A 23,467-nucleotide genomic window follows, 5' to 3' on the forward strand; every position below is an offset into this window, starting at 1 on the left:
GGTCTCACTGACTGCAAAGGGCCTAAGTAGCTGAGGATGTCCGTGAACTGCGATCCTTCTGTCTTAGCTGCCTCCCAAATGCTGGGATTACAAGCATGCGCCACCACGCCTGGCTAAGGCCAAGTATTTATGTGATGGGTCAAGGAAACACAGGCTCTCAGAACACTTGAGGTTGCTGTCTAAGGGCAGCTGGGTTTAGTGTGTGGCAGTCCTTTTACCTCCTTTAGGCCTAAAAATAGGTGTTCTCCTGGTCTGTGGTGTTCAGTTGCAAGTATTCCAGAGAGCCTTTCTTATAGCTGGCTACCCGGGTTGGTTTCTGTCTCTTTATCCCCGCAGCCTGTCTTTTCTGTAAAGAGTTGATGATCATGTCTGAAAATTCTGCTTGCAGACGCTGTTGATTCTCCCTGGAAGGGGGGTGGGGAGAGAAAAATGGAACTTCTCAGCAGTTCACCCAGCAAAGCCCCAGACTCATCAGCTCTGTTTCCTAATTACCCGGCGAAGGCCTATTCTGGGGTAGATGTAGGCAGTCCAAAGAATACAAATGATCCCTTTCCCTCGATGAACTCAAAGAACTGTCATCCCTGCAATGCGTGGTTGTAGGACTAGCGGAATAGGTTGCAGTCAGGAAATTCTGTTTTCATTTCAAAGCGAAATAGCACGCTGCTAGCATTTAGAGGCACGGTTAGAGAATTTAGGTTCCCATATGCCACTGTATGTCACCCAGGAAGGGGAAAGAGGCTGAAGAATTCTGGCCCCGTCACCTAACCCTGAAATCTCACTGGTCCTACATGTACCCCGGAGTGTGGGCATTGTTCGAGGAGGGAGGCTCAGGATGGTGGTGGGTTTTAAGAGTTTAGAATGCATCTGGGTTGTCTTGGCCTCTCCAGGGCCTTCCCATCTATCTGACGGTACCTAGGCCTCCGTGAGACAGAAATTCTCTGTTCTAGCAAAAGCCGCAAGCATGTGACTGATGCCGATGTCTCTGTCAATACATAACTGGAAGACAGTTCCAGTCACCTTCAGGAGAATTGAACCTTGGTGATTAGACTTGAAATCTGTCTTTCTCATTTCAAGGTGAATACAAACTTCATGTCACAACTCAGAGCCTACTTAAGACTACGTTAATAGCCAGGTGTGGTGGCATATACTTGTAACCTAGTATGTGAGAGGCTGAGACAGAACCACAGGTTCAAGTCCAGCCTCCGCAACTTAGCGAGAGACTCTTGGAATTTAACGAGATCTGTCCTCCCGAGCAAGCGTGGGCATAGTGCCAGTGTTGCCGTGTATTTTGATGGGTCATTGAGTCTGCTTTTCAGCAAGCATGAGATAATGGCTGGCATAATCCAAGAAAATGAGCGGGGTATGTAGAAATATAGCCAGGCTCAGAAAACCTAACTTTTGTTCTTATCTAGTATGTAGCATGTTTTCTGCAAAAATTGTGAGTTAAACATATCTTAATAAAGATATGCTGTTTAAAATACAACTGAGAGCTGGGTGTGGTGGCTTGTACTTGTAATCTTAGTATTTGGGAGGCTGAGATAGGAGAATCGCAGGTTCAAAGCCAGCCTCAGCAACTTAGACCATCAGCAGCCTAGTGAGACCCCATTTCAAAAGAAAAACTTAAAATGGCTGAGTGTAGCTTGGAGGTAAAATGTACCTGGGTTCAATCCCCAGCACCTCTCTATAGCATTTATATGCATATATTTAGGATAGCTTAAAAAAATCCCCTTATATACAGAAGGAAAAAGCCAGTAAACAACTCCAAATACATAAAATAAGAATGAAATCTCAAATTCTGGATAGTATCTGTCTTTCTGTCTTTCTTTTCTTTTCTTTTCTTTTTTTTTTTGCGGTACTGGGGATGGAACCCAGAGGCATTCTGCCTCCGAGCTACACCCCCAGCCCTATTTTTTATTCTTTATTTTGAAACAGGGTCTCCCTGAGTTGCGAAGGGCCTCACTAAGTAGTAGCTGAGTCTGGCCACAAACCTGCGATCCTCTAGTCTCAGTCTCCCGAATGCAGGGATTTCAAGCATGCACCACCACGCCCGGCTAGCTTCCTCCTCTTTTCCCGAGTAGAAACACTCTGAATAACTATTGAGCTGAGACTGCAGAGTCCAAGACAAGAGATTTCACAGAGAGCACGCATCTGATTCATGAAAGAGAGTCATGTTCCCAACAGGGCAGCCAAAGCTTAGAAGACTCTGTTCTGGAACCTGGAGAAGCGAGGTTCTGCACCTCCTGGGGATGGTCCCTCCACTCATGTCCAGCCTGTGACTGTCGCCTGTGAAGCACTTGCCAACTTACGTGGCTGCAGACGGCGCGACTTACAAAGCCGAGGCCTCCAAGTGCCCTCCCCTCCCCCACACCCAAAACTTACACTGTCGGTGGGGTTGGCAGGTTGTACTCCTGGTCCTTCATCCCACTCAGCCAGTAGGTGGTCTCTGTCCCTCTTCCCTAGGGAGACAGGAGAGCAGGTCCCTGGGGGCCAGTTCAGCCCTAGCCCCCGCTCTACCCTGATCTGCTCCGAGGCACGTCACACCCACGCGTTCCAGCAGTGTCTGTGTTTAAGCACCTCATGCTGCCACGATTTGCACTATCGCTAGACAGATTTTTTTTATTTCCAAATGCCTTTTTAAAAAAAACATAATTATATCAATCACCCGAGGGGCTTATTTCCCCCAAAAGATATTTCAAAATACCCCTATGGCAACATCGCAATAGCTCTAACTTAGAAAGACAGCTCATCTGTAATTCACGTTTCTAAACTCATCTGGCTTACTGCCCTGCGTTCAGCACCCCACTGGAGATTTACCTTCTTTAAGCAAATAAACAGAATATCTACGCAGTGCCAAACGTGCTTGTTTTATGAATCTCTATTTTCTAGCCCCTAGGCCCCCGAAGGAGGTGCTGCTCACTTAGGGAAACTATGGGACAAATCCGACCACTTTTCACTGTCTACATTTTCTTTTACCCGCTTTTGCAACAGTTTTGTCACAAAACTCTTACCGTAGTTTTCCTTCCTTAAGTGTGTAAATTAAAAACACATGAACATCATGATAGGCTTCCCTAAGTGATACTTAACTCATCCGGGCCCCATGAAATGAATGTAAACTAGCTGGAAACTCTTGTTTTTTCTAAGCTTATATTTGAAAAGGAGATTAAATGAACATATATTATTATATGTTTATAATATATATAATATCATGTATTATGAATATATTATATATTCACATATCACATCTATTCACTCATGAATATATGCGGTTAACCCGACTGGGGCTGTATTCATGTGTGAACAGTATATATCATGAATATATATGTGAATTAATATATATTAATGTAATATATCTCCATATAGATATTTATTTATTTTTATTTTTATTTATTTATTGTGGTACTAAGAATTAAACCCAGAGGCATTCTACCTCTGAACTACACACCCAGACTTGTTTTATTTCTTATTTAGAAACAGAGTCTCACTAGGGTGCTGAAAGCCTCACTAAGTTGCTGAGCCTGTCCTTGAACCTGTGATCCTCTTGTCTCAGCCTCCCAAGTGCTAGGATCACAATCGTGCACCACCACGCTGGGCTGAGATACTCACCTCTATGTTCTCTCTACATATTCCTCCCCAGGACGGAGTGGGGACAAACCTTGCTGTGCTACTTGGCTACATGTGGCGGGAACGGTGGTATCATTTATGGCACACTGGTCAGAGTATAAAGTACACAGTGAGCCTTTTGGAGCAGAGGATTCTGCGTCCATATGCTTCGGGGGTGGTGGGAGATCACCGTGGGGATCGTCATGGGGAGCACTGCGGGGAGCACTCTTCGTCATCCTGCACCTGTCTCATTGGAGATGGCCCACATGTACCCGAAAGCTGCCGCCCTGTACTGCCCCCGCGGCTCCCCTACCTTTAAGTACGTCTCCCCCCTCACTTCGTACAGGAACTGGCACTCCGTTCTCTTCAGCGTGGCTATGGTTGAGCCACTCATGTGAATCCTCAGAGCTGCAAATTAAAAAGAGAAAAATGAACGCCTCGTTCACTCTGCGCCTGTCATAGGCTGCACTTGTTTCCCTTTGAGGGACCCGCTGCGCGCGACGCAGGTATCTACATCAGGGAGGAATAGGTATGGCTGTTTTAAGGGAAAGCACCTATAAAATTAACAGTAGTGACGTAAAAAATATCCTCACGCCTGGGAAGAAAGTGGGTCTGACACCGTTTTTTAGGGTCCTGCCCGAGGGACGCGCCCCTCGGATTTTCTTACCGATCTTATCCCAGCTGAGAAAGGTAATTTCTGGGACTGAGTTTTGGATGAACTTACAGAGCCAAGTTCAGAAGCTAGAATTTGGTTTGGGGGGCCGGGCGTGGTGGCGCACGCTTGTCATCCCCGCGCTTGGGAGGCAGAGACAGGAGGATCGCGCAGGTTCGAAGCCAGCCTCGCGCGCTGGCTTAGGAGACCCTGTTTCCAAATTTAAAAAAAAATGTAAAAATAGGTCTGGGAGTGTAGCCCAGAGGTAGAAGGGCTTCCAGGAACCCCAGTACCACAAAAAAAAAAAAAAGAATTTGTTTTGGGGTTCCTGTGTGAACGTCCTCAGTAAACAGTTACAGTGCCAGCTAGGGGCAAGGTGAAAATTCAGGGTCTTGATTTTCTCAAAGTTCCCTCTTGGGCAGCACTGTTGTCCTTTTGAAAATCAATAGTGAGGGCACTCGCGATCCGAGGTCCGTGGCTGCGCGCCGTCTCTATGCTATGGTGTCTAGCAGCCAGCCACGACGATAACGGCAGGAAGAACAGTGGGAGCCCCAAGTCGTCCGAGGCTCGCAAAATGCTTAGCGCATCAGCACCCCAGTTCCCTCCAGAAACCCTCCCAGCAAGCTTGAGGTCTCACCTCCAGTTTATATTTTTATTTTTTGGAAGCCTAGAAAGGTCAGGTAACTTCTCTCCACACCCCGCACCCCGACTCAGGCAGATAAATGATTGGCACAGCTATGATTTTAACCCAAATCTGTCTGACTTCTCTCTCATTCTTTTCTTTATACCGTGATTTGTCCAGAAAAATCTAGTATCAGATTGTCATTTGTTACCAAAATACCATCCTGGTTCCTGCGCTGTGCCAGCTCTTACATGGTCTGCCCAAGTTTTTCTCTCGCTTTCTCTACTATGTATTTCTATTTGTGTGTGTGTGTGTGTGTGTGTGTGTGTGTGTGTGTGTGTGTGTGTGTTACTGGTAGAACCCAGAGGCATTCCAGCTCTGAGCTACACCCCTAGCCCTATTTTTTATTCCTTATTTTGAAACAGGGGCTCACTGAGTTGCAAGGGGCCTCACTAAGTAGCTGAGGCTGTCCTCGAACTGCGCCCCTCCTGTCTCAGCCTCCCGAATGCTTGGATTACAAGGGTGTGCCATCACACCCGGCTATACTGTATATTTCTGTTGCCACTATCACCATTATTTTCAGTGCTAGGCATTAAATCCAGAAGTCCTTCACCGCTGAGCTATATCCCCAAGCCTTTTGTGTTTTTTAATTTTCTTTTTTTTTTTTTAGAAAGAATCTCACTGCATTGCTGATGCTGGCCTCACACTTGTGCTCATCTTGCCTCAGCCTCCTGGGTGGCTGGGATTATAGGTGCGCTCCACTGCGCCCTGCAACCATCGCCGATACTTATTGAGCAGTCACTACATGTAACATACTGGGCCTTTTTTTCTTTCTTTTATTTTCTTCTTTATTTTATTTTATTTTAATTTTTTTTGCCAGGCAAATGCAAAATATGCCTTTACATGTAACAAATACCAAGAGGTTTTTTTCCTTGCTAAAATTAGTTCCCAGCAAAATGAAATAAAAGGGAAACCTTTTATTTAAACCAGAGTGTATATAATCCATTTGTAACCCACTGGGTTTTTTTTTTTTTTTAACTTACATAGATCTATGATAAATTTCACGACTGTTCCAGGTAAAGCCTGCCTGAATTCATTGCAGATGAATACAGAAACAGTCAAAAACTGGGCAAGAAAGGAAGAATAAAATAATTGTCAGTAAATGACAAAAGCAAATGTGAGCACCGGATTGACACGGGCTGGTGTTGGTGTGTTCTGCCCCTCCCTGGCATTCCCGATCTCCTTCTTGGGCCCTTAATCCCATAAATGCCCTCTCCTGAAAGACTTGGTAAGAAAAGCCATCTTCCTTCTTACGGAGGCCGGTGGATTCCATCCTGGAGGCCGTGTTGACCGTGTCTCCAAACAGGCAGTAACGCGGCATCTTGATCCCCACAACGCCAGCAGCACAGGGTCCTGCAGTGAAGGAAGCGCCCCAGTGAGTGCTGGGAACTCAGAGAAGAGCTGACGGGAGCTCCCGCTCAAACCCTTGGTGTCTTGGGGAAATGCCGGGCAGTGGGCAACGTGAGCCGGGACTCTGGCTTTAAACAGACACATTCACCGTGGGAAGCGCCCTTTATGCCTGCCTTCAGAAGCTATTTTGCTCCAGCAAAGAAAAAATTACATTTGAAGTAAACAAGAAAGCATCTAGGCAGCTAGTTCACAAACATGAGACGTCCTCAATATTTTAGTTTATTATTGCTATTATTGTTACTATTATTATTATTTATACTGGAGACTGAACTCAGGGGCATTCAACCTCCAAGCTACATTCCCAGCCAGACCCTTGTCAGGATTTTTTTTTTTTTTTCAGGTCTGGGGATGGAACCCATAAGCATTTGACCTCCAAGCTACTCCCCCTGCCCAATTTTTTATTCTTTATTTTGAAACTGGATCTCACCGAGTTGCAGAGGGCCTCACTAATTAGCTGAGGCTATCTGCGAACTGTGATCCTCTGGTCTCAGCCTCCCAAATGCTGGCATTACAGGTGTGCACGCTGCACTAGTTCTTTCTCAGTAAACAGAAGGCTCTGGGGAAGAATGCGGGTGGCCCCTGGCTTGCTTATAGCACCAAGCCACAGAACCCCGGGCTGCCGGGGCACTCCAGACTTGAAGGTTCAGGGGCACAAGTTTGTTCTTTTATTTCAGGGTGGTGTTTCTGGGACTGGTGGTATAATGGAATAGATCCAGAAGACAAGGGTCTGGATTCATCTTCCCTGAGCATTCTGTGGGCCATGGGAATGCCGCCAGGTGGGGAAGCCTGGAGCAGGAGGATCTTCCAACAAGCAGAACAAAAGTTTCAGCATATTAGGAAAGAATGGTATTCAGTCCAGTGTTTGTGGGGGATAGCTGAATGCAAGGAGTTAAAGATTTTAGAAGTTAAAGATTAACTCAGAAATTGCAAAACTGGTTTTTGGGAATAGAGGTAATTATTAATTTTCTAGTTGACTCAGTTTTTTTTTTTTTCTTGTGGTGCTAGGGATGGAGCCCAGGGGCATTCTACCTCCGAGAATGGCTCCACCCTCAGCCCTATTTTTTATTCTTTATTTTGAAACAGGGTCTCACTAAGTTGCAGAGGGCCTCACAGGTAGCTGAGGCTGACTACGAACCACGATCCTCCTGTTTCAGCCTCCCAAATGCTGGGATTACAAGCGTGCGCCACCACTTTCAGCTGTGACTCAGTTGTTTTTGATCTATATGAAGTTTCTTTTTTTTTTTAAATGGATTTATCCCACCACTCTTCTGTTTATGAACATTGAGGGGGGGAAACTCTCAAAATTCTGTCTCTTCCCTGAGTCCTAGGCTCCTTACCATCAGGTCGGATTTAAAACCAGAAAAATAAACAGAAACCAAAGCCATAAAGACAGCAAAAGATAAGAACAGGCACAGCAGAGAGAACCTCATGGCCAGATCTCTGACCACTCCAACTACATAGTGCTAAGTGTCGAGACTGGGTTATTTGTGATTCCTTACCTCAAAATAGAGATAAAGCTAGAGAGTTCCTATAATAGAAAAAATCCTGCAGATCCTATCTTATTCTCAATCATCAATATTTAACTTTGCAATTCTTCAGCTTCTTGGGCCTAAACCCCTCCAAGCACATGCACCTAATAACCACACTCGTGGCGGCCCAATATGGCTGTGTCCTGGTTGGGAGCTCAGATACTGAGCAGGTCACAGCGGAAGGAAACTGGGCAGAGACCCAGAGCTCCATTCTCCCTGACGTAGTTCAGTCACTCCCGTTGCTAACCTTGCTCCAGGCCTGGAGGCTTATGATGGGTCTGCTTCTGTGGGCTGGGAAGATACCTGGGACATTCCCTCATGTCTATACGAAAACATCTATGACCTTCAGCTGTGGACATGATTGGACAAGGCCACAGTTATGTTCCTTTTTGGTTGTCCAAGTTTTTAACTTCTCTTTACTTCCACTTTGAGAAGCTCATCAATTCATGAGTAAATATATGCTGTCAGGCTCTGTGCTGGGCATGGTAGATTCAGGATGCCTTTAGCAAATGCAGTTGCCTGGGCCTTGCCACATAGCCTTGGGGGATCTTTTGGGTTTTCTGTATCTGGGTTTTCTATAAGGCTTGAAGGGTAGATGAAGGAGCACTGTCCAGAAATCATAGAGAGATATGATTTAACACAAGGAAAAACTATCAATTATAAATTTTCACCAATATGAGTTTGGCTTGGTAAATAAGTTTTTAGGGAGCCCTGGGATTCTAAAAGTGGCTGAAAGACACCGTGCCTTGCAAAGGATTAATCCAGATAGTTTTTGAGCTCCTCTCCAATTATGTTTTCTATAATAATTAAAATGCATCTTCTCGAATCTCTAGGTTCAAGGCTGTTCATTTGAGCTAATTTTGACCTGAACGTGACTCTTGCCTTGAGTTCCTACATAACAAACTCAGTTGCACTTGGTACCTAGACAAACTGAAGGCCTAATTTGGCAATATATTGCTGTAACAGCTAGCTGTGTCTCAGCCAATCACAGCAGCTGAGCTTCAGCCAATCACAGGCTGCCAATTAATCACCCATATGGGGCAACAGGAAGATGTAACTAATCATAAGGTTTCTGTAGCCCGCTTCCTTTTTTCTGACTGTAGATGCTGCCTGCCACTGGAACACTCTGAATATCTTCTGGTCAAATAGCTTCTGCTCAATTAAGTTATGTTAAGTTTGTCCCAGTATTTCTTTTAACAAAGCTATGAAGCTTTCTTAGTCTTTTAGGTAACCCACGTACTTTCTGTACCACTGTGGAAGACAGGGTATAAATATGATAGGGATATGGCCAGCTATTTTTTCCCCATAGATAACCTCGTCCACTTAGACCCTGTCATCTTTTTATGCAGACGTTGGGAATAAGAAAAGGGAGGGTACTGGGGAGGACTTAAGTGAAGGAGTTGCTCTGGTGACTTAAGAGGAAAGAGCTTCTTGTTTTTATTTTTGTTATTTGTTTTTGTGGCACTGAGAACCCAGTGGCATTATCCCTCCTAACTACACCCCCAGCCCTATTTTATTTTTAAACAGGGCCTCCCTAGGTCAATAAGAGTCTCACTATTTGCTGAGGATGTCCTTGAACCGGCAGTCTGCCTGCCTCAGCCTCCTAAGTACTGGGATTATAACTGGGCTTCACCGGGCCTGGCTAAGAGCGTCTTGTTTGTGTATATGGTTGGTGTTTTTCTTTCTAGGAATGGAAAGTGCTTCCTAAGATGGTGTTCCTAGTGCACTCTAGAGCTTGGGTCTAAATATGTCAGGATGTATAATGATTCAGTTGGCCCACAGAATTCAAACATTGCCTGTGATAACCATCCCCATCAGAAGCCCCTCTCCCCTCTCTGCCATGGCTGGACGCCAAGGTACATATGGTTCCATCTGCTGAGAGGCTTGTCTGCATACCAGAGTGAACTCCAATGCGAATCCATACTGGGAGGCCAGGCAGATGCTCCAGCTCAAAGGTGCCTATGAAGCTGAGGATATCCAGGGCCATCTTGGAAATGTCTATTGCATGCCGATTGCCGTTTCTCTTGGGCAAACCGCTAGCCACCACGTAGGCATCTCCAATGGTCTCCACCTGTGGGGACACTCGCTCATCAGTGGGTCTGCCCCTTGACAGGCACAGAAATTAGACAGTCAATCACACATCGAACACAGAAAGTTCTGGGAGAACTCATATGAGCACAGTCCTTTTTCTGTGGCCAATTCAAGAATGATTCTATAATTTCTTTGGGGTCTTTAGAGACTAGTTAGGTGGATAATAAATCAGACATGTAGGATTTTAACTACGTCAAATATTTCATAATTATATAAATTATACAGATGTGGTGACAATTCTAAAACTGTTTGAATAATCTGTTTGTTCTTAAGTAATTGTAGGAATATCCTTAATTATGATAAAAGCAATCTTTAGTCTCCATCATATTATACATACTATTTGACCAAAACTAATTGTAGATACTTCTAAAACATAAAGCATATTCTAGTTACAACTCCAGTGTTCTCTCTGTTTATTTTGCAGTCATTCTAAATACTGTCTATATTTTCTCCAAATTTAGTACCCTCAATTTGTTCTTGTTGAGATTTCTTGTTTCTTTTCTCCTTCTCCTTCTCCTTCTTCGTACTAGGGATTTAACTCAGGGGCATTCTTCCTCTGAGCTACATCTCCAGCCCTATTTTATTTTTATTTTGAAACAGGCTAGGTTGATGAGAATCTCACTACTACTGAGGCTGTCCTCGAACCTGTGATCCTCCTGTCTCAGCCTCCCAAGTACTAGGAATACAAGTGTGCACCACCCCACTTTGTGCTTTTTTTTTTTTTTTTTTTTTGGTGGTACTGGGGGTGGAACCTAGAGGCTTTTCTACCTCCAGGCTATACTCCCAGACCTATTTTCTATTTTATTTGGGTCTCACTAAGTTGCTGAGAGCCTCACTAAGTAGCTGAGGCTGGTTTCAAACCTGTGCGATCCTCCCGTCTCAGCCTCCCCAGCGCGGGGATTACAAGCGTGCGCCACCACGCCCGGCTCTGTGCTGCTTCTTAGAGCGGTAATTTGACACTCGACCTTTCCAGTTCTTTCACTTCTCTTCCCTGTATGCTCAGATTCAACCACCAATTCATTAAATGTCAAGTTAGAGAGGACAAAGGAAAACCAGAGCGGTTCAGCCTTGACGCCCTCGCGCTGGACACTGTCGGCCTGTCGGGCGAGGCAGGTGTTCTGTTACCTTGTAGACGTCGTGGTGATCAACAATCTGGTCAAAGCTCTTATAGATGTCATTAAGCATGTCCACCACCTCCATGGGTGTGCTGTACTTGCAGATGGTAGTGAAGCCCACAATGTCACTGAAGTAGATCGTAACTTCCTCGAAGAGCTCTGGCTCCACGATGCCCTTCTCCTTCAGAGACTTCACCACTAACCTGGTAAGGAAGGGAAGAATGCCAAACATTCAGTAAGTCATTCTTGTCTTACATTAACACAACACGTGAGATGGTTGTAAGGGTCCACAGGTGAGTGCCTAGGAGGCAAAGCTGGGCTGCATACACTGTATGTAGGAACATGTTACACACAGTCAAAAGTATTGAACTCAGATGGATATAAGCGGGTTCAACATTAAGTTAGTGTTTGATTTTTAACCCTAATACACATACACACATAACCCTAAAACCTATATTACATACTTGCCAACTTTTTAATCTTTTTTTTTTTTTTGGTGGTACTGGGGTTCCTGGAAGCCCTTCTACCTCCGGGCTACACTCCTAGACCTATTTTTACATTTTTATTTGGAAACAGGGTCTCCTAAGCCAGCGCACACGGCTGGCTTCGAACCTGCGCGATCCTCCTGTCTCTGCCTCCCAAGCGTGGGGATTACAAGCGTGCGTCACCACGCCCGGCTTTTTTAATCTTTCTATTGATAATCAGTAGCTCTCTAACCAGAAGCAGAGATGGAGAGTGTATTCTTAATGTAGGATTTTTTTTTTTTTTTTTTTTTTTTTTTTTTTTTTTGCGGGTCTGGGGATGGAACCCAGGGGCATTCTACCTCTGAGCTACACACCCTGCCTTATTTTTTTATTCTTTATTTTGAAACTGGGTCTCACTGAGTGGCAGAGGGCCTCACTAAGTAGCTGAGGCTGGCCGCAAACCACGATCCTCCAGTCTCAACCTCCCGAATGCTGGAATGACAAGCGTGCGCCACCATGCCTGGCTTTAATGTAGGATCTTTATTCACCACAGCTATTGATCTGACTTTCTTATCAAAGTTGACAGTTTCACTTCCATGGTATAATTAACATGGTATTGTTTAATAGCACTTTGAAGCTGGGTGTGGTGGCATTCACCTGTAATCCCAGTACTTGGAAGGCTGAGACAGGAGGATCCCACAGGTTTAAAACCAGCCTCAGTAATAGCATGCTTCCCAGCAGCTTAGACCTCATTTCAAAATAAAAAATAAAAAGAGCTGGGGGCGTAGCTCAGAGAAAAAGTGTACCTGGGTTTTATCCCCAATATCATTAAACATAAAAATCACTTTAAAGAAAAAATACATTTAAAATTATTTTTGAGGTATCGTCAATGAGAGTTCCTTTGATAAATTTTGAGCCAGATTTGGGTCCCTTTACAAAGCAGAGTCGATCATCTTGTGACCTTGTTAAAAACTGCAGAGGTCAAAGAAGCAACTGAGAATAGCTTTGTGGAAGAGCTTTAAGGAGCATCAGGCTGAGGATCAGAAGAGAAGAACTCAAGGACAGACTCATATGTTCTCAATGTGCTCAGTTATCTTTCCATTAGAAAGAGAAGTGGAGGCTGCCGTGCGGTGGGATCCCGGACTGACTCTGGGATCACTTTGGAGTGGACCCAGGAAGAAAACCACTAGAATTAGAACATGGAAGCTGGGAGGTGCCACAGAGGTCCTGAGAATAAACTCCTTATTTGTACACACAAGAAAGCTAGGGTCTGGAAAGTTAGTATCGATTTCATACAACCCCACAGCAACTCAGGACAGAGCCACTACTAGAACCTGGCAGCATCCCATCCCTCAGTCCTCTTGTACCACAAACCTCCACAACCCAGGACTTGGACACATGGGGTGATGGGGAAGACATGGAGGTGTTAGCAACGGAGGGATGCTCGGAGCTCTCGCGACAACAGCCAACCCAGCCGCACACATTTGCGGCATCGTTTGGGGAACCCCTGATGCGTGGGGGGCAGTCTTTCCTACTGGTGCAGTGCCATAATGCAGGGCTCACAGAGGCACTTGTGGGTGGTGGTTTTTGGCGTATGGAGGTTGCAGAGATGTAATGATTCTGTTGGTTTCTCTCTGCCATTTTTGCTCTTCATTTTACGGCCTATGTTGAAAAAGTCGAATGAGCCTGGAAAACTGTCACCCAGAGAAAGAAACTCCTGTTGGGATTTATGTGTAGGAAGGGCTATAACTTTTCACAGGGAACTTTGAGAAGAGGGTGTTGCTGATGCAATTAGCATATGGAGTAGATATCTTAGAAAGGCTTCTCACAAGGAAAAAAGAAAAAAAGAAAAAAAAAACCCAAACTTCTGTTTTACTGTTTCAAAACCCTAAGGAAGGCTGTTCAAATAAGTGTTTAAATGATATTTGGAGCAGGATGTGGTGGCACAAGTTTGTAATCCTAGTACTTGGAAGGCTGAGACAGTTCACAGCCAGTCTCAGCTACTTAGGCCCTATGCAATTTAGTGAGGCCCTGTTTCAAAATAAAGAATAAAAAAATCGAACTGGGAATGTAGCTCAGAGGTAAAATGCCCCTGGGTTCAGTTCCTAGTTCTGCAAAAAAAAATAATAATAATAAAAAAATAAAATATATATATGCATATATATGTGCATATATATGTGTGTGTGTATATTTATATATAATCTGGTGAAACTTACATATAGTCTAAAGTTTATTTGCCCTTTTGATATATTATTTCTTTGTGATTCTTCTAGTTATTGATCATGTGTGATTTCATTTTTACAAATATGAAGAATTTTGACATAGACGATCAAAGTGGGTTTTGCTCAAGTTGTACTGCAGTAGTGGTAGCTACTGAAGACTGTCATAAACCTTTGGCGCTCCAGTGCAGACGTCTGCCACCTAGTGACCAAAGTAGAGTATGAGCCCAGGCCAGGCAAAGGCCAAGGTGGCCACCCAGCCGAGTCCAATCAGTTGACAGACATTGGTTAAAACTGATGACAAGACCCTAGGAGGAGGGCCAGATAACCAGGATGTTGTTTCGTCAACCTGGCCTTAAAGGTCAGGCATGGAATCGTGTATTGTATAACTCACTTATGAAGTCCTGACAGAAACAGCCAACCCGGAAGTGAATGTGGAGGTTCTAGACTGTTCTCTGCATGCTACGAGGCCTGTCCCAGATACTCAGAGGGCTGTGAGTTCCCCTGAGGCTCTCTGCAGACCTTGGGACCGAACAAAGCGTGCATGGGACTCTGACCTCACTGCTCGGGAGTGCGGAAGAGAAGCTAGTTCTTAATTTAGAAAGCAGCTCATTTGATCTCCAGGTCTTCACCTGTGTAGAGCTGAGATTCTAAATGAATAAGCCCTTCAAACATTTAATTCCTATGAGTAATGCAGGAAAGTCCTGTTGCCATATATAACAGTAACCACCCTGTATGGTCCGGGCACTGTGTTAGCTTTCTTCTGCATAACTTCAGGGAACTCCAAGAGCCGCCCTGGAAGGTGGGTGGGAAATGGGGACTTGGGCACTCTGGCGCCATGTCTGAGCTGGCGCATCAGCTGTAGCTGGTGGAGCCAGGCTCTGCAGACGGGCAGCCTCAGCTGGACTGCCTGGCTTAACCCTCATCTGGTGGGGCACTGGGTTATACTTCAGTGAGGAGAGAACATTGCTTCCTGTTGAGCGCAGTGCTGGGCCACACCTGTCTCCCCTCTGCATTTTAATGCCCTGCTTATCTTGGCATACCTTGGTTATGACCTTAGTGCCACCATTTGTAATCCTGATACTTGGGAGCGTGAGACAGGAGGATTGCAGGTTTGAAGCCAGCCTCAGCAACTTAGTGAGGCTGTCAGTAACTTAATAAGGCCCTGTTTCCAAATTATAAAATAAGAAGGGCTTGGGGTGTAGCTCTGAGGTAGAATGCCCCTGAGTTCAATCCCCAGTACCCACCCCCCACACACGGAAAAAATAGAAAACTTTAAAAGCATTGGGGAGAACCGGGCGTGGTGGCACATGCTTGTAATCCCACCGCTTGGGAGGCTTAGAAAAAAGGATCACACAGGTTCAAAGCCAGCCTCAGCTACTTAGTGAAACCTTGTTTCCAATTAAAGTATAAAATAGGTCTGGAAGTATAGCCTCAGAGGCAGAAAGCCCCTGTACCACAAAATAAATAAATAAAATCTTAAAAGCATTGGGGAACTGCACTCTTCTGCCATGACTGATGCTCTGTGAAACAGGGCAGCCCAGGCGGGCTCCGCCCTGAGGTGTTTGATGTTGCCCCCTCTCCTCTGCCGAAAGGCAGCTGTCACTTCTTAGGACTTGGATTCTTCTGTGGTGAGAAGAAAGCAAAGAAGTAACACCCGGTACCTGAGCTGCCTCACAGCTCACATATTCCACAAGCAAACTTCTAATTTCCAGCTTGAGATTAAGGAACAACTAGGCAACTTCCCTGAGGTCCTAGACTTAATAAAAGCGTCGGAGAGGTGTTGGCGCCCAGGTTGGCCCAGTCACACAGCCCACGTCCCCGCATGACCACAGGTCACTAGAAAATCCTCTCCTCTAGGTAGCGAGAACCCGAACAAGGCTCAGCAGGTACACGCATTGTGAGCCCAATAATGTTCTGAAGGAATGCAAAAGGAAATAGACCCCCAGAGATGCAGGAAGCAGAAAACAAGGCTCTACAGATGTGCTAAAGGCTTCAGCCTTAAGCCAGGAAGCCCGGCGTAGAGACGGGAACCACACCCAGGGGAGGGCGCGCCTTACCTCGGGAGCAGCATGAAGTTCAGCCTGTCGGCCCTGTCCCTCTCTGCCTTGTACAGCTGTGTTCTCTCCTCCACCAGATGTTCCAGGTTTCGAGAATATAGCTGCAGGCGTCGGATCAAGGTATCCATATACGTTTCATTTTTTTGGTCATGAAAAAGGCTGTCGGGAATGGATAACAAGCTTTTACATGTCAGTGAGCAAACGTGAACACTTCATGACACAATGGGGAAATATAAACAGAGAATTAAACAAAAATAAAAGAGCCAACAAACAAAAAGGTTAACCTCAGGAGAAATCAAATAAATAGAAATACAAAGCCAGGCGTGGTGACGCACTGAGACAGGAGGATCACGGTTCGCGCCCAACCTCAGCTACTTAATGAGGCTCTTTGCAATTCAGTGAGACCCTCTTTCAAAATAAAGAATAAAAAATCGGGCTTGGGGCCTGGAGGTAGAATGACCCTGGGTTCCATCCCCAGTACCACAAAAAAAAAAAAAAAAAAAAAAGAAAGGAAGACCTCAGGGACAAGGCACGCAGCGCCGGGGGGGGGGGGGGGGTTGTGTGCATCAGAGACAATGTCCCCAACGTCCAAAGGCACTGTGGGAAGTGCCGGGAGGCCATGCCCGTTTCCCTGCCCAGCTGTGTGACGCCTCTCTTCCTAGGGCGTGGCTTACATCAAAATCCCCTGGGCTGAGGAGGGTGGTAAAAACCCAGTGCATCCGCAAGGCCACCCCAGACCTCTATTGCTCGGCTTGCAATTAAAAGCAGAGCTTTTTAACAACAACAACAACAAATTGTTAAAATTGCTAGGCTTACAGAATTTTTTAACGAGCTCCCAGAGGACTTTGGGCCCCTTAGTAGAGGGTAGAATAGATGAGGGAGCAGGTGTAAGGGACGAAGATGGATTGTTTTACTCCAGGATGAATCGATTCAATCAAGACTTATTTTCTCGGCCTTCACTGCTTGTCTTGGTCACCTGGGAAGCTGTAACACTCCCGATGCCAGCCTGCAGCTTGGACGGTTACACCAGACCCCTAGCATAGGACCCAGGCACCAGCAGCTTTTAAAGCCCCTACGTGATTACTGTACATGGACACGTTTGAGAACCAGCACACTCAAGGCTAACGATCAGGTGCCTTTCTTGGACTCAAGACTGTACCTGGCATTTGATCAGGAGCGACAAACTGGCAAGAATTAGATCCCTTACCACTTCCTGCTCCATTCCTACAGCGAGCTGAGAGCCCAGTCCTACCAATCCAGGACCACAGTATCAGTTTCTCTCCACAGCCTCGCCAATCTCAGGCTTTTAGCCCCATTACGTTTTGAATCTTTTGCCAGATGTGGGGGTGCATGCCTGTAATCCCAATACTTGGGAGGCTGAGACAGGAGGACATTGTCTCTGACTGAAGGTTCAAGGCTAGCCATAGCAATTGATCGAAAACCTGTTTCAAAATAAAAGGTACAATAGGGCTGGAGGTATAGCCCAGAGGTAGAATGCCTCTGGGTTCAATTCCAAGTACCAAAATAAAAAATCAATAGTGTAACTGAGTCTCTTGATATAGCGATAACTGCAGAAAGAGCTAGAAGAAACCTTGGTTCCTTAACAAGGTTACTAAGGAGTTTACTAATGAGCAAATCAACACCCTGTGCAGGAAAGCATTCTGCCCTCTGTCCCACAGCCATTATTGTATCCTATTTGCAAATTATACTTCCTCGCTCCTAATTCAGTGTTCTTTTTCTCATCTGCAGTGTAGAAACTGTAGACACGGGACATTCAGAATTCAGTCTTACTGAATAGGTATGTTATTTCGTTTTGGTCTGACTCTCAGTTATGCCTGATTCATGAAACCAGTCATAAGTATCTAGGACCAAAGAATTTAAGATCTTAAGAAATTTGGGTAGCCAGGCATGGTGTAATCCTAGAACTTGGGAGGTTAAGACAGGAGAATTGCCAAGTTCAAGTCCAGGCTCAGCAGCTTAGCAAGACGCTGTTGCTAAATAGGGCTGGGAGGTGTAGCTCAGATGTGTCAGGTACCACATGTCCACACATTCACACACAAGAGAAACCTGCCGACCTTGAGGCTGCACAGAGGATCAGGACCTATGTTGGACGTCTAAGTCCTACTCATCTGCAGAAGGTTCTAGAAACTATATTATTAACAGAAAAATGTGTGACCAGTTGTAGTTTGTATTTTGCTCAGACAAGTTTTGACCTAGAGCTTTAACTTTCCCATGGAACATGTCCCTGGGCAAACAGTTTGCTGTTCTCCACGTTGTTTAGTTTTTATGACACAGGTGTTGGCCACGACCTGGACTTTTTTTTTTTTTTTTTTACTAGAATAGGCATGCTTATCTTTCGGCACCACTGAATGTTAACTGCCATTGAAAACCCACAATTGGTAAAGAAAAGTAAAACAATTTCATCGGTACCCAAATATCTTGGCCAGTGTGGTCTCAATTTTCTTGAAATCAGGTCTCTTTTCTGGATCTTCTTCCCAGCAGCTCTTTACAAGTAGATAGACCTGAAAGAAGGAAGGGATGGATTCGTTCGTTCAGGGGGCAGAGACTCAGTCGAGATAGACTTGCATCCCATTCTGTCCTTGATGGGAATAATTAAGGAAGGAGTGTTTAGAAAACATCTCTTGGCTCTGACAGTGAGGATAAGTTCTCTGCTTTTCCTCTGCCTCAGGCATTACCACCCACATTGCCTTACCCAGCCGTTCCCTCGGGAGAAATCCATGAACATTGCGATACCAATTTGGACAAGGCTGGGTTGGTGGGAGAGACTAAATGCTCTCCAGGGTTTATGTTGGGGAGGGAAAAAATAATGGGGCTTGGAGAGGATGAGACAAGGTGACCCTAAATAAGTGGCTTTCAAATGCAGCTGGTAGTAGGATTGCCTCGGGAGCATATCTGAACTTTCTTATGCTTGGACCCCAGCCTAAGAGCTTCTGATTTAATTGGTTTGTGAAGTGGCCTTAGTAGGGTCCCCAGATTTAACAAACAAAAATTCAAGACATCCAGTTACACTTGCATTCCAAATAAGCAATGAATAATTCGCCAGTACAAGTATGTCCCGGAGTTTGCACGGACAAAGGGCAATGCAATATACTTTGAGTTCCGCATGCGATTGTAAAGCACGGGCACAGAGGAGCAGAGACCAAAGAAAAAGGAGTTGTGGGAAAAGGAATAAGGGAGACAGGAGGGTGACCAGAGGGAGCTCACGGACACATTCTCATCAGAAAGGGAGGTGAAAACCATTTTGTTTTAGATAAAGTTTGTTCTTCACTTTGGCTAAAAACAGACTTACAAATGTGTTGTGCGTGAATGGTTTCCTGGGAAAGGAACAGAGCTGGGGTACACCTGCCAACATCCGTGACTCAGTAAGTGGCCTGCGGGCTCCCTTACAGTAGAACAGATGACCATGCAAGGACCACACCAAGCTGACAGCTCCAGAGACTTCATCACTGCCCCTGGTCCAGCTGAACCCTCCCCCCAGCAGCTCTCTGCAACTGGTTCTTAAAACCCTCATCGCACCACTGGGGTAATGGTTGATTTCTATCTACTTTCTGCTTCTACCTGTGGCAAAACCTCCTCAACCCCTGTGATAGCCTCAGTCTTTTCCTAACCTTCCTGCGATATGTGTGTGTGTGTGTGTGTGTGTGTGTGTGTGTGTGTGTGTGTATGCGTGTGTGTACTATGATGAGTGGCTTGAGTGGTGTAGATATTAGAAATTCAGACCGGAATAAAAGAACCTGTAATTGCCCAGTCTATGGCTACCAGGTGACTCAAAAGTACTCGGAGAAGAGTACCTGATGGAAGCGGTGTAGCTTGGGAACTTGTTTTTGTTTAATAAATAGCATTGTGGGACGTCTCAGTGTGGGAATGTCTTTGGTTTCTGTGAATGGTAATGGTATAGCTTGCTTACACCACCAACTAATGGGCTCCTACAGCACTTTAGAGGGAAATACTGAGGGGTTGGGGGTCATTTTAGACCTGTATTCCATTGGAACCAGCTACTAGACATGAAGTTTTGTTTGTCATTTCCAATTCCAGAACCATGCAGCTGCACAAATGAATCAAAGATGATAATAGGTAAAAAAGTTTAAATCTGCATGTACAGTTGGCCCTCTGTATCCATATCTGTGGGTTCAGCCAACAGTGATGGAGAACATTTGAGGAAAAAACAGGTTCTTATTACACATGTAGGGACTTCCACATCATTATTCCCTAAGCAATAGAGGGACCTTCCCCACATCATTATTCCCTAAGCAATAGAGGGACCTTCCCCACATCATTATTCCCTAAGCAATAGAGGGACCTTCCGGAACCACATCATTATTCCCTAAGCAATAGAGGGACCTTCCGGAACCACATCATTATTCCCTAAGCAAGAGGGGACTTCCCCACATCATTATTCCCTAAGTGATAGAGGGGACTCCCAACATCATTATTCCCTAAGCAATAGAGTATAAGAATTGTTTACATTGCATTATGTATTATAAGTAATCTAGGGATGATTTAAATCCAGGAGGATATGTATAGCTATATGCAAATGCTGTATGCTGTGCTGTTTTATATAAGGGACTTGAGCATCCAAGGATTTTGGCATCCACAGGATGCAGGAACTGATCCCCCGTGGGTACTGAGGGACAACTATACTCAGACTAGAAAGGAGAGTTTGAGAAGGGACACGGGATTCAGAAAATCAGAAGAAAAAGAAGGAAGGAGGCGAAGGCCAGGACAGGAGCAGTTGATCTCAGAACCCTAGGCTACAACCTCCCTTTGCTGTTGAAAAAGGGGAGGAAGAGAGGAAAGGCAAGAACAGCCCTTGTGCGTCCGACAGAGTGTGGCTATTAAACTCATTTGGCAGAGCGCTTATAAATTAGAGGAAAATATTTCAGCTTTAATCTCAGAAGAAGCAAAAGTTATGTACATGTATTTTAACTCTGTGTGTGTGTGTGTGTGTGTGTGTGTGTGTGTGTGTGTGTGTGTGTTTGCAGTACTAGGGACTGAATCCAAGGCCTCACTCCTGCTAGTCAAGTGCTTTACTACTGAGCTACATCCTAGGCCCTTTTTATTCTTTTTTATTTTGAGATAGAGTGTCACTAAGTTGCCCGGGCTGGTCTTAAACTTGCCATTCTCCTGGTTCAGCCTCCCGAGTTTCTGGAATTACAGATGTGTGCCACCACACTTGGCTGGAAATAGGGTATTTGCAAATGCAATTAAATGAGAAATCCTGAGATGGGTCAATGCTGGATTATTTGGGTGAGCTCATTTGTACTCACATTTTCCTAGTAGGAAAAAAAAAGAGGAAGAACAGACACACAGATGGGGAGGAGAAGAGAATGTGACCACGAGGCAGAGCTTGGAGTGAGTGGCCACAAGCCAACGGATGTCAACAGCCACCAGAAGCTTCTAGAAGAGGCAAGACATGGATCATCCCCTCGGAGCCTCTGGAAGGAGTGTGGTTTTGACGACAACGCGATTTCAGATGTCCAGTTTCCAGAACTGTAAAGTGAACAATTTTTTGGTTGTTTTCACCCACCAAAGAAATGATTCCAGGGAGGATGTACTCACTTCCAGCTCCTTCTCTTCTGCTGTTTCCAGAAACAGATCTGGGCGGAAGGGTTTCATTCCATTGGAGTTTTCTACTCGGAAAAGCTTCTCTGATGGGAAGAGAATTAAATTATAGCATGGAGAAGTGCTGCGGAGCCTAGATCGGCACCCAGTGGAGCTAACCAATGAGGGCGTCATATTCCACTTTAGCCAGGAGGCTACTTTAGGTTAGGCTCTAACCCTTTGAAGCCCTGCTTGCACTCCACTGCCTTCAGGAGGCGCCCTCTGGTTTTACCCTGGTCCCAACCCACCTAACTGTCTGTGCTATGATGTGAGTTTGGAATGCCCACCCAGAGCCTCCTGTGTTTAAAGCATGGCCTCCAGTGCAGGAAGGTTCAGGGATGAGGCAGGGCTGCCGAAGAGGCGGTTGTTGGGGTGGGACCTGGGGACTGTACACCGGCCTGGGTCCCTCCTCTCACTCTCCTGCTCCTGCCACCACTGACTGGAGCCCAGCTTTCCCCCACCACACTGTGCTGCCCTGATACCTGCCTTGGAGTTAGCTGACCATGGACTGTACCTTTGAAACCATGAGCCAAATAAAGTTTTCATCCTCTGTGTTATTCGAGTTGGCTGACCATGGACTGTACCTTTGAAACCATGAACCAAATATAATTTTCATCCTCTGTGTTATTCATGTCAGGTGTTTCTGTCATGGTGATAGAAAAGCTGACTAACCCCCCCCCCCAAAGACAGTGAAGAGTTGGCACATAATAAGTGTTCAGTAAGCAAAGACTAGATCGATGGGATGGAGCTCTCTCCTTGAGAGCGTGTGGCAAGCTACGGGAGCTCTTCTCATGGTAAGAACTAGAATGTGTGTCGCCTCACCGGAGTGATCTGGTTCACGTGTTGTGTAGACATATTCTCTTATTGGAATAAAAAAAAGGAAATTGCCAAGGAAGATTATTTGACAACATATTGGCAATAATGACACCTGGTAGCGTATATTATCTCATGCTTTTCCGGGCACCCTGGCATTTAATTCTTCCAATATCCTTGTAAAATGTGTAGTGCAGATGAGAACTTACTGTTTTGCAGATGAGGGAATTGAGATGTGGTCACCAGGGGAACAGGGTCTCAGGGCGCCTGGGTGCAGGTTGTCCGGCTCCTGGCACAGGAAGATGCTGGGGTTCAGACTCACCATTGTGGTCTCGGCAGCTCAGCGTGTAGAAGGTCTCTCTGCGCAGGATGATCTCTTGTGCGATGATTCCATAGCTGTACACGTCTCCTTTCTGAGAGACGTTGGCGTGGCGGAGGTGCTCCGGGGCTGTCCACAGGTCTGCGCGTTCAGAAATTGAGATTCAGAGTTGAGGGTGTGAGAAGCCTGTGGGTCTACAACCTGCTCTTTGTGTCTCTCTACCATCCGCTCTGAAAACAGGTGGCTTTGAATTGGTGTGATCCTATTTTTTTTAAATTTTTATTGGTGCATTGCAGTCATACCTCTTAATAGGGTACAAGATGGTGGAGGCACACATGCACACATCGCTCCTTGGCCCTGCCCCAGTTCCCGCCCCATTCCCTCCCCGCCCTCCTTCTCATGCTTGGCTTAGTGATTGGCTTTGATACGTTTGTGAATGTGCGTCATGGACATTAGGAATTTCATTCTTTTATTATAAAATTAGATATTATATTTATAAAATCATAAAATTATTATTTAAATTAGGAATTTATGCTAATATGAGTGACAGAAGACAGAACACATACTTGATTTTCAAGCTTAGTATGGACTGTCAGGTGAAAATTTCATTCATTACAAACCTTTCTTTGGAAGTAAAATGGAATTGCAGCCGAAGTCAGTGATCTTTACCACCATCCTACTGTCCACTACGCAGTTGGTGGACTTGAGACGACCGTGGACTTCTACCTTACTGGAGTGCAGATAGGACATCCCCTGCAACGTTTCAGATGACAGGAAAACAGAGAGGTGGCACACGTCAGGTCCTTGGTTATTTTATTTTATTATTTTATTTTATTTTTTGGTGGTGGTACTGGGGTTTCTGGAAGCCCTTCTACCTCTGGGCTACACTCC

The 23,467-nt window shown here is 45.3% G+C and overlaps 1 protein-coding gene across 3 annotated transcripts in view; it reads right to left on the reverse strand.

Moving 5' to 3' along the window:
• Positions 1–229: 229 nt before the first annotated feature.
• GUCY2C (guanylate cyclase 2C) overlaps positions 230–23,467 on the reverse strand; it is a gene marked incomplete at both ends in the record, with an annotated part of 71,632 nt that continues 48,394 nt past the window's right edge. For all 3 annotated transcript variants that reach the window (XM_080705279.1, XM_080705278.1, XM_080705277.1), the window contains 11 exons: positions 230–404; positions 2,380–2,456; positions 3,914–4,008; positions 6,189–6,287; positions 9,770–9,944; positions 11,090–11,282; positions 15,823–15,981; positions 18,253–18,344; positions 21,403–21,491; positions 22,580–22,717; positions 23,197–23,329. In XM_080705279.1, coding sequence (XP_080561405.1) covers positions 230–404; positions 2,380–2,456; positions 3,914–4,008; positions 6,189–6,287; positions 9,770–9,944; positions 11,090–11,282; positions 15,823–15,981; positions 18,253–18,344; positions 21,403–21,491; positions 22,580–22,717; positions 23,197–23,329 — 1,425 coding nt within the window. The remainder of the gene's footprint in view (positions 405–2,379; positions 2,457–3,913; positions 4,009–6,188; positions 6,288–9,769; positions 9,945–11,089; positions 11,283–15,822; positions 15,982–18,252; positions 18,345–21,402; positions 21,492–22,579; positions 22,718–23,196; positions 23,330–23,467) is intronic.

The sequence above is a fragment of the Muscardinus avellanarius genome, assembly GCF_963383645.1.
Source record: "Muscardinus avellanarius genome assembly, chromosome: 11".
Taxonomy (NCBI): Eukaryota; Metazoa; Chordata; class Mammalia; order Rodentia; family Gliridae; genus Muscardinus; species Muscardinus avellanarius.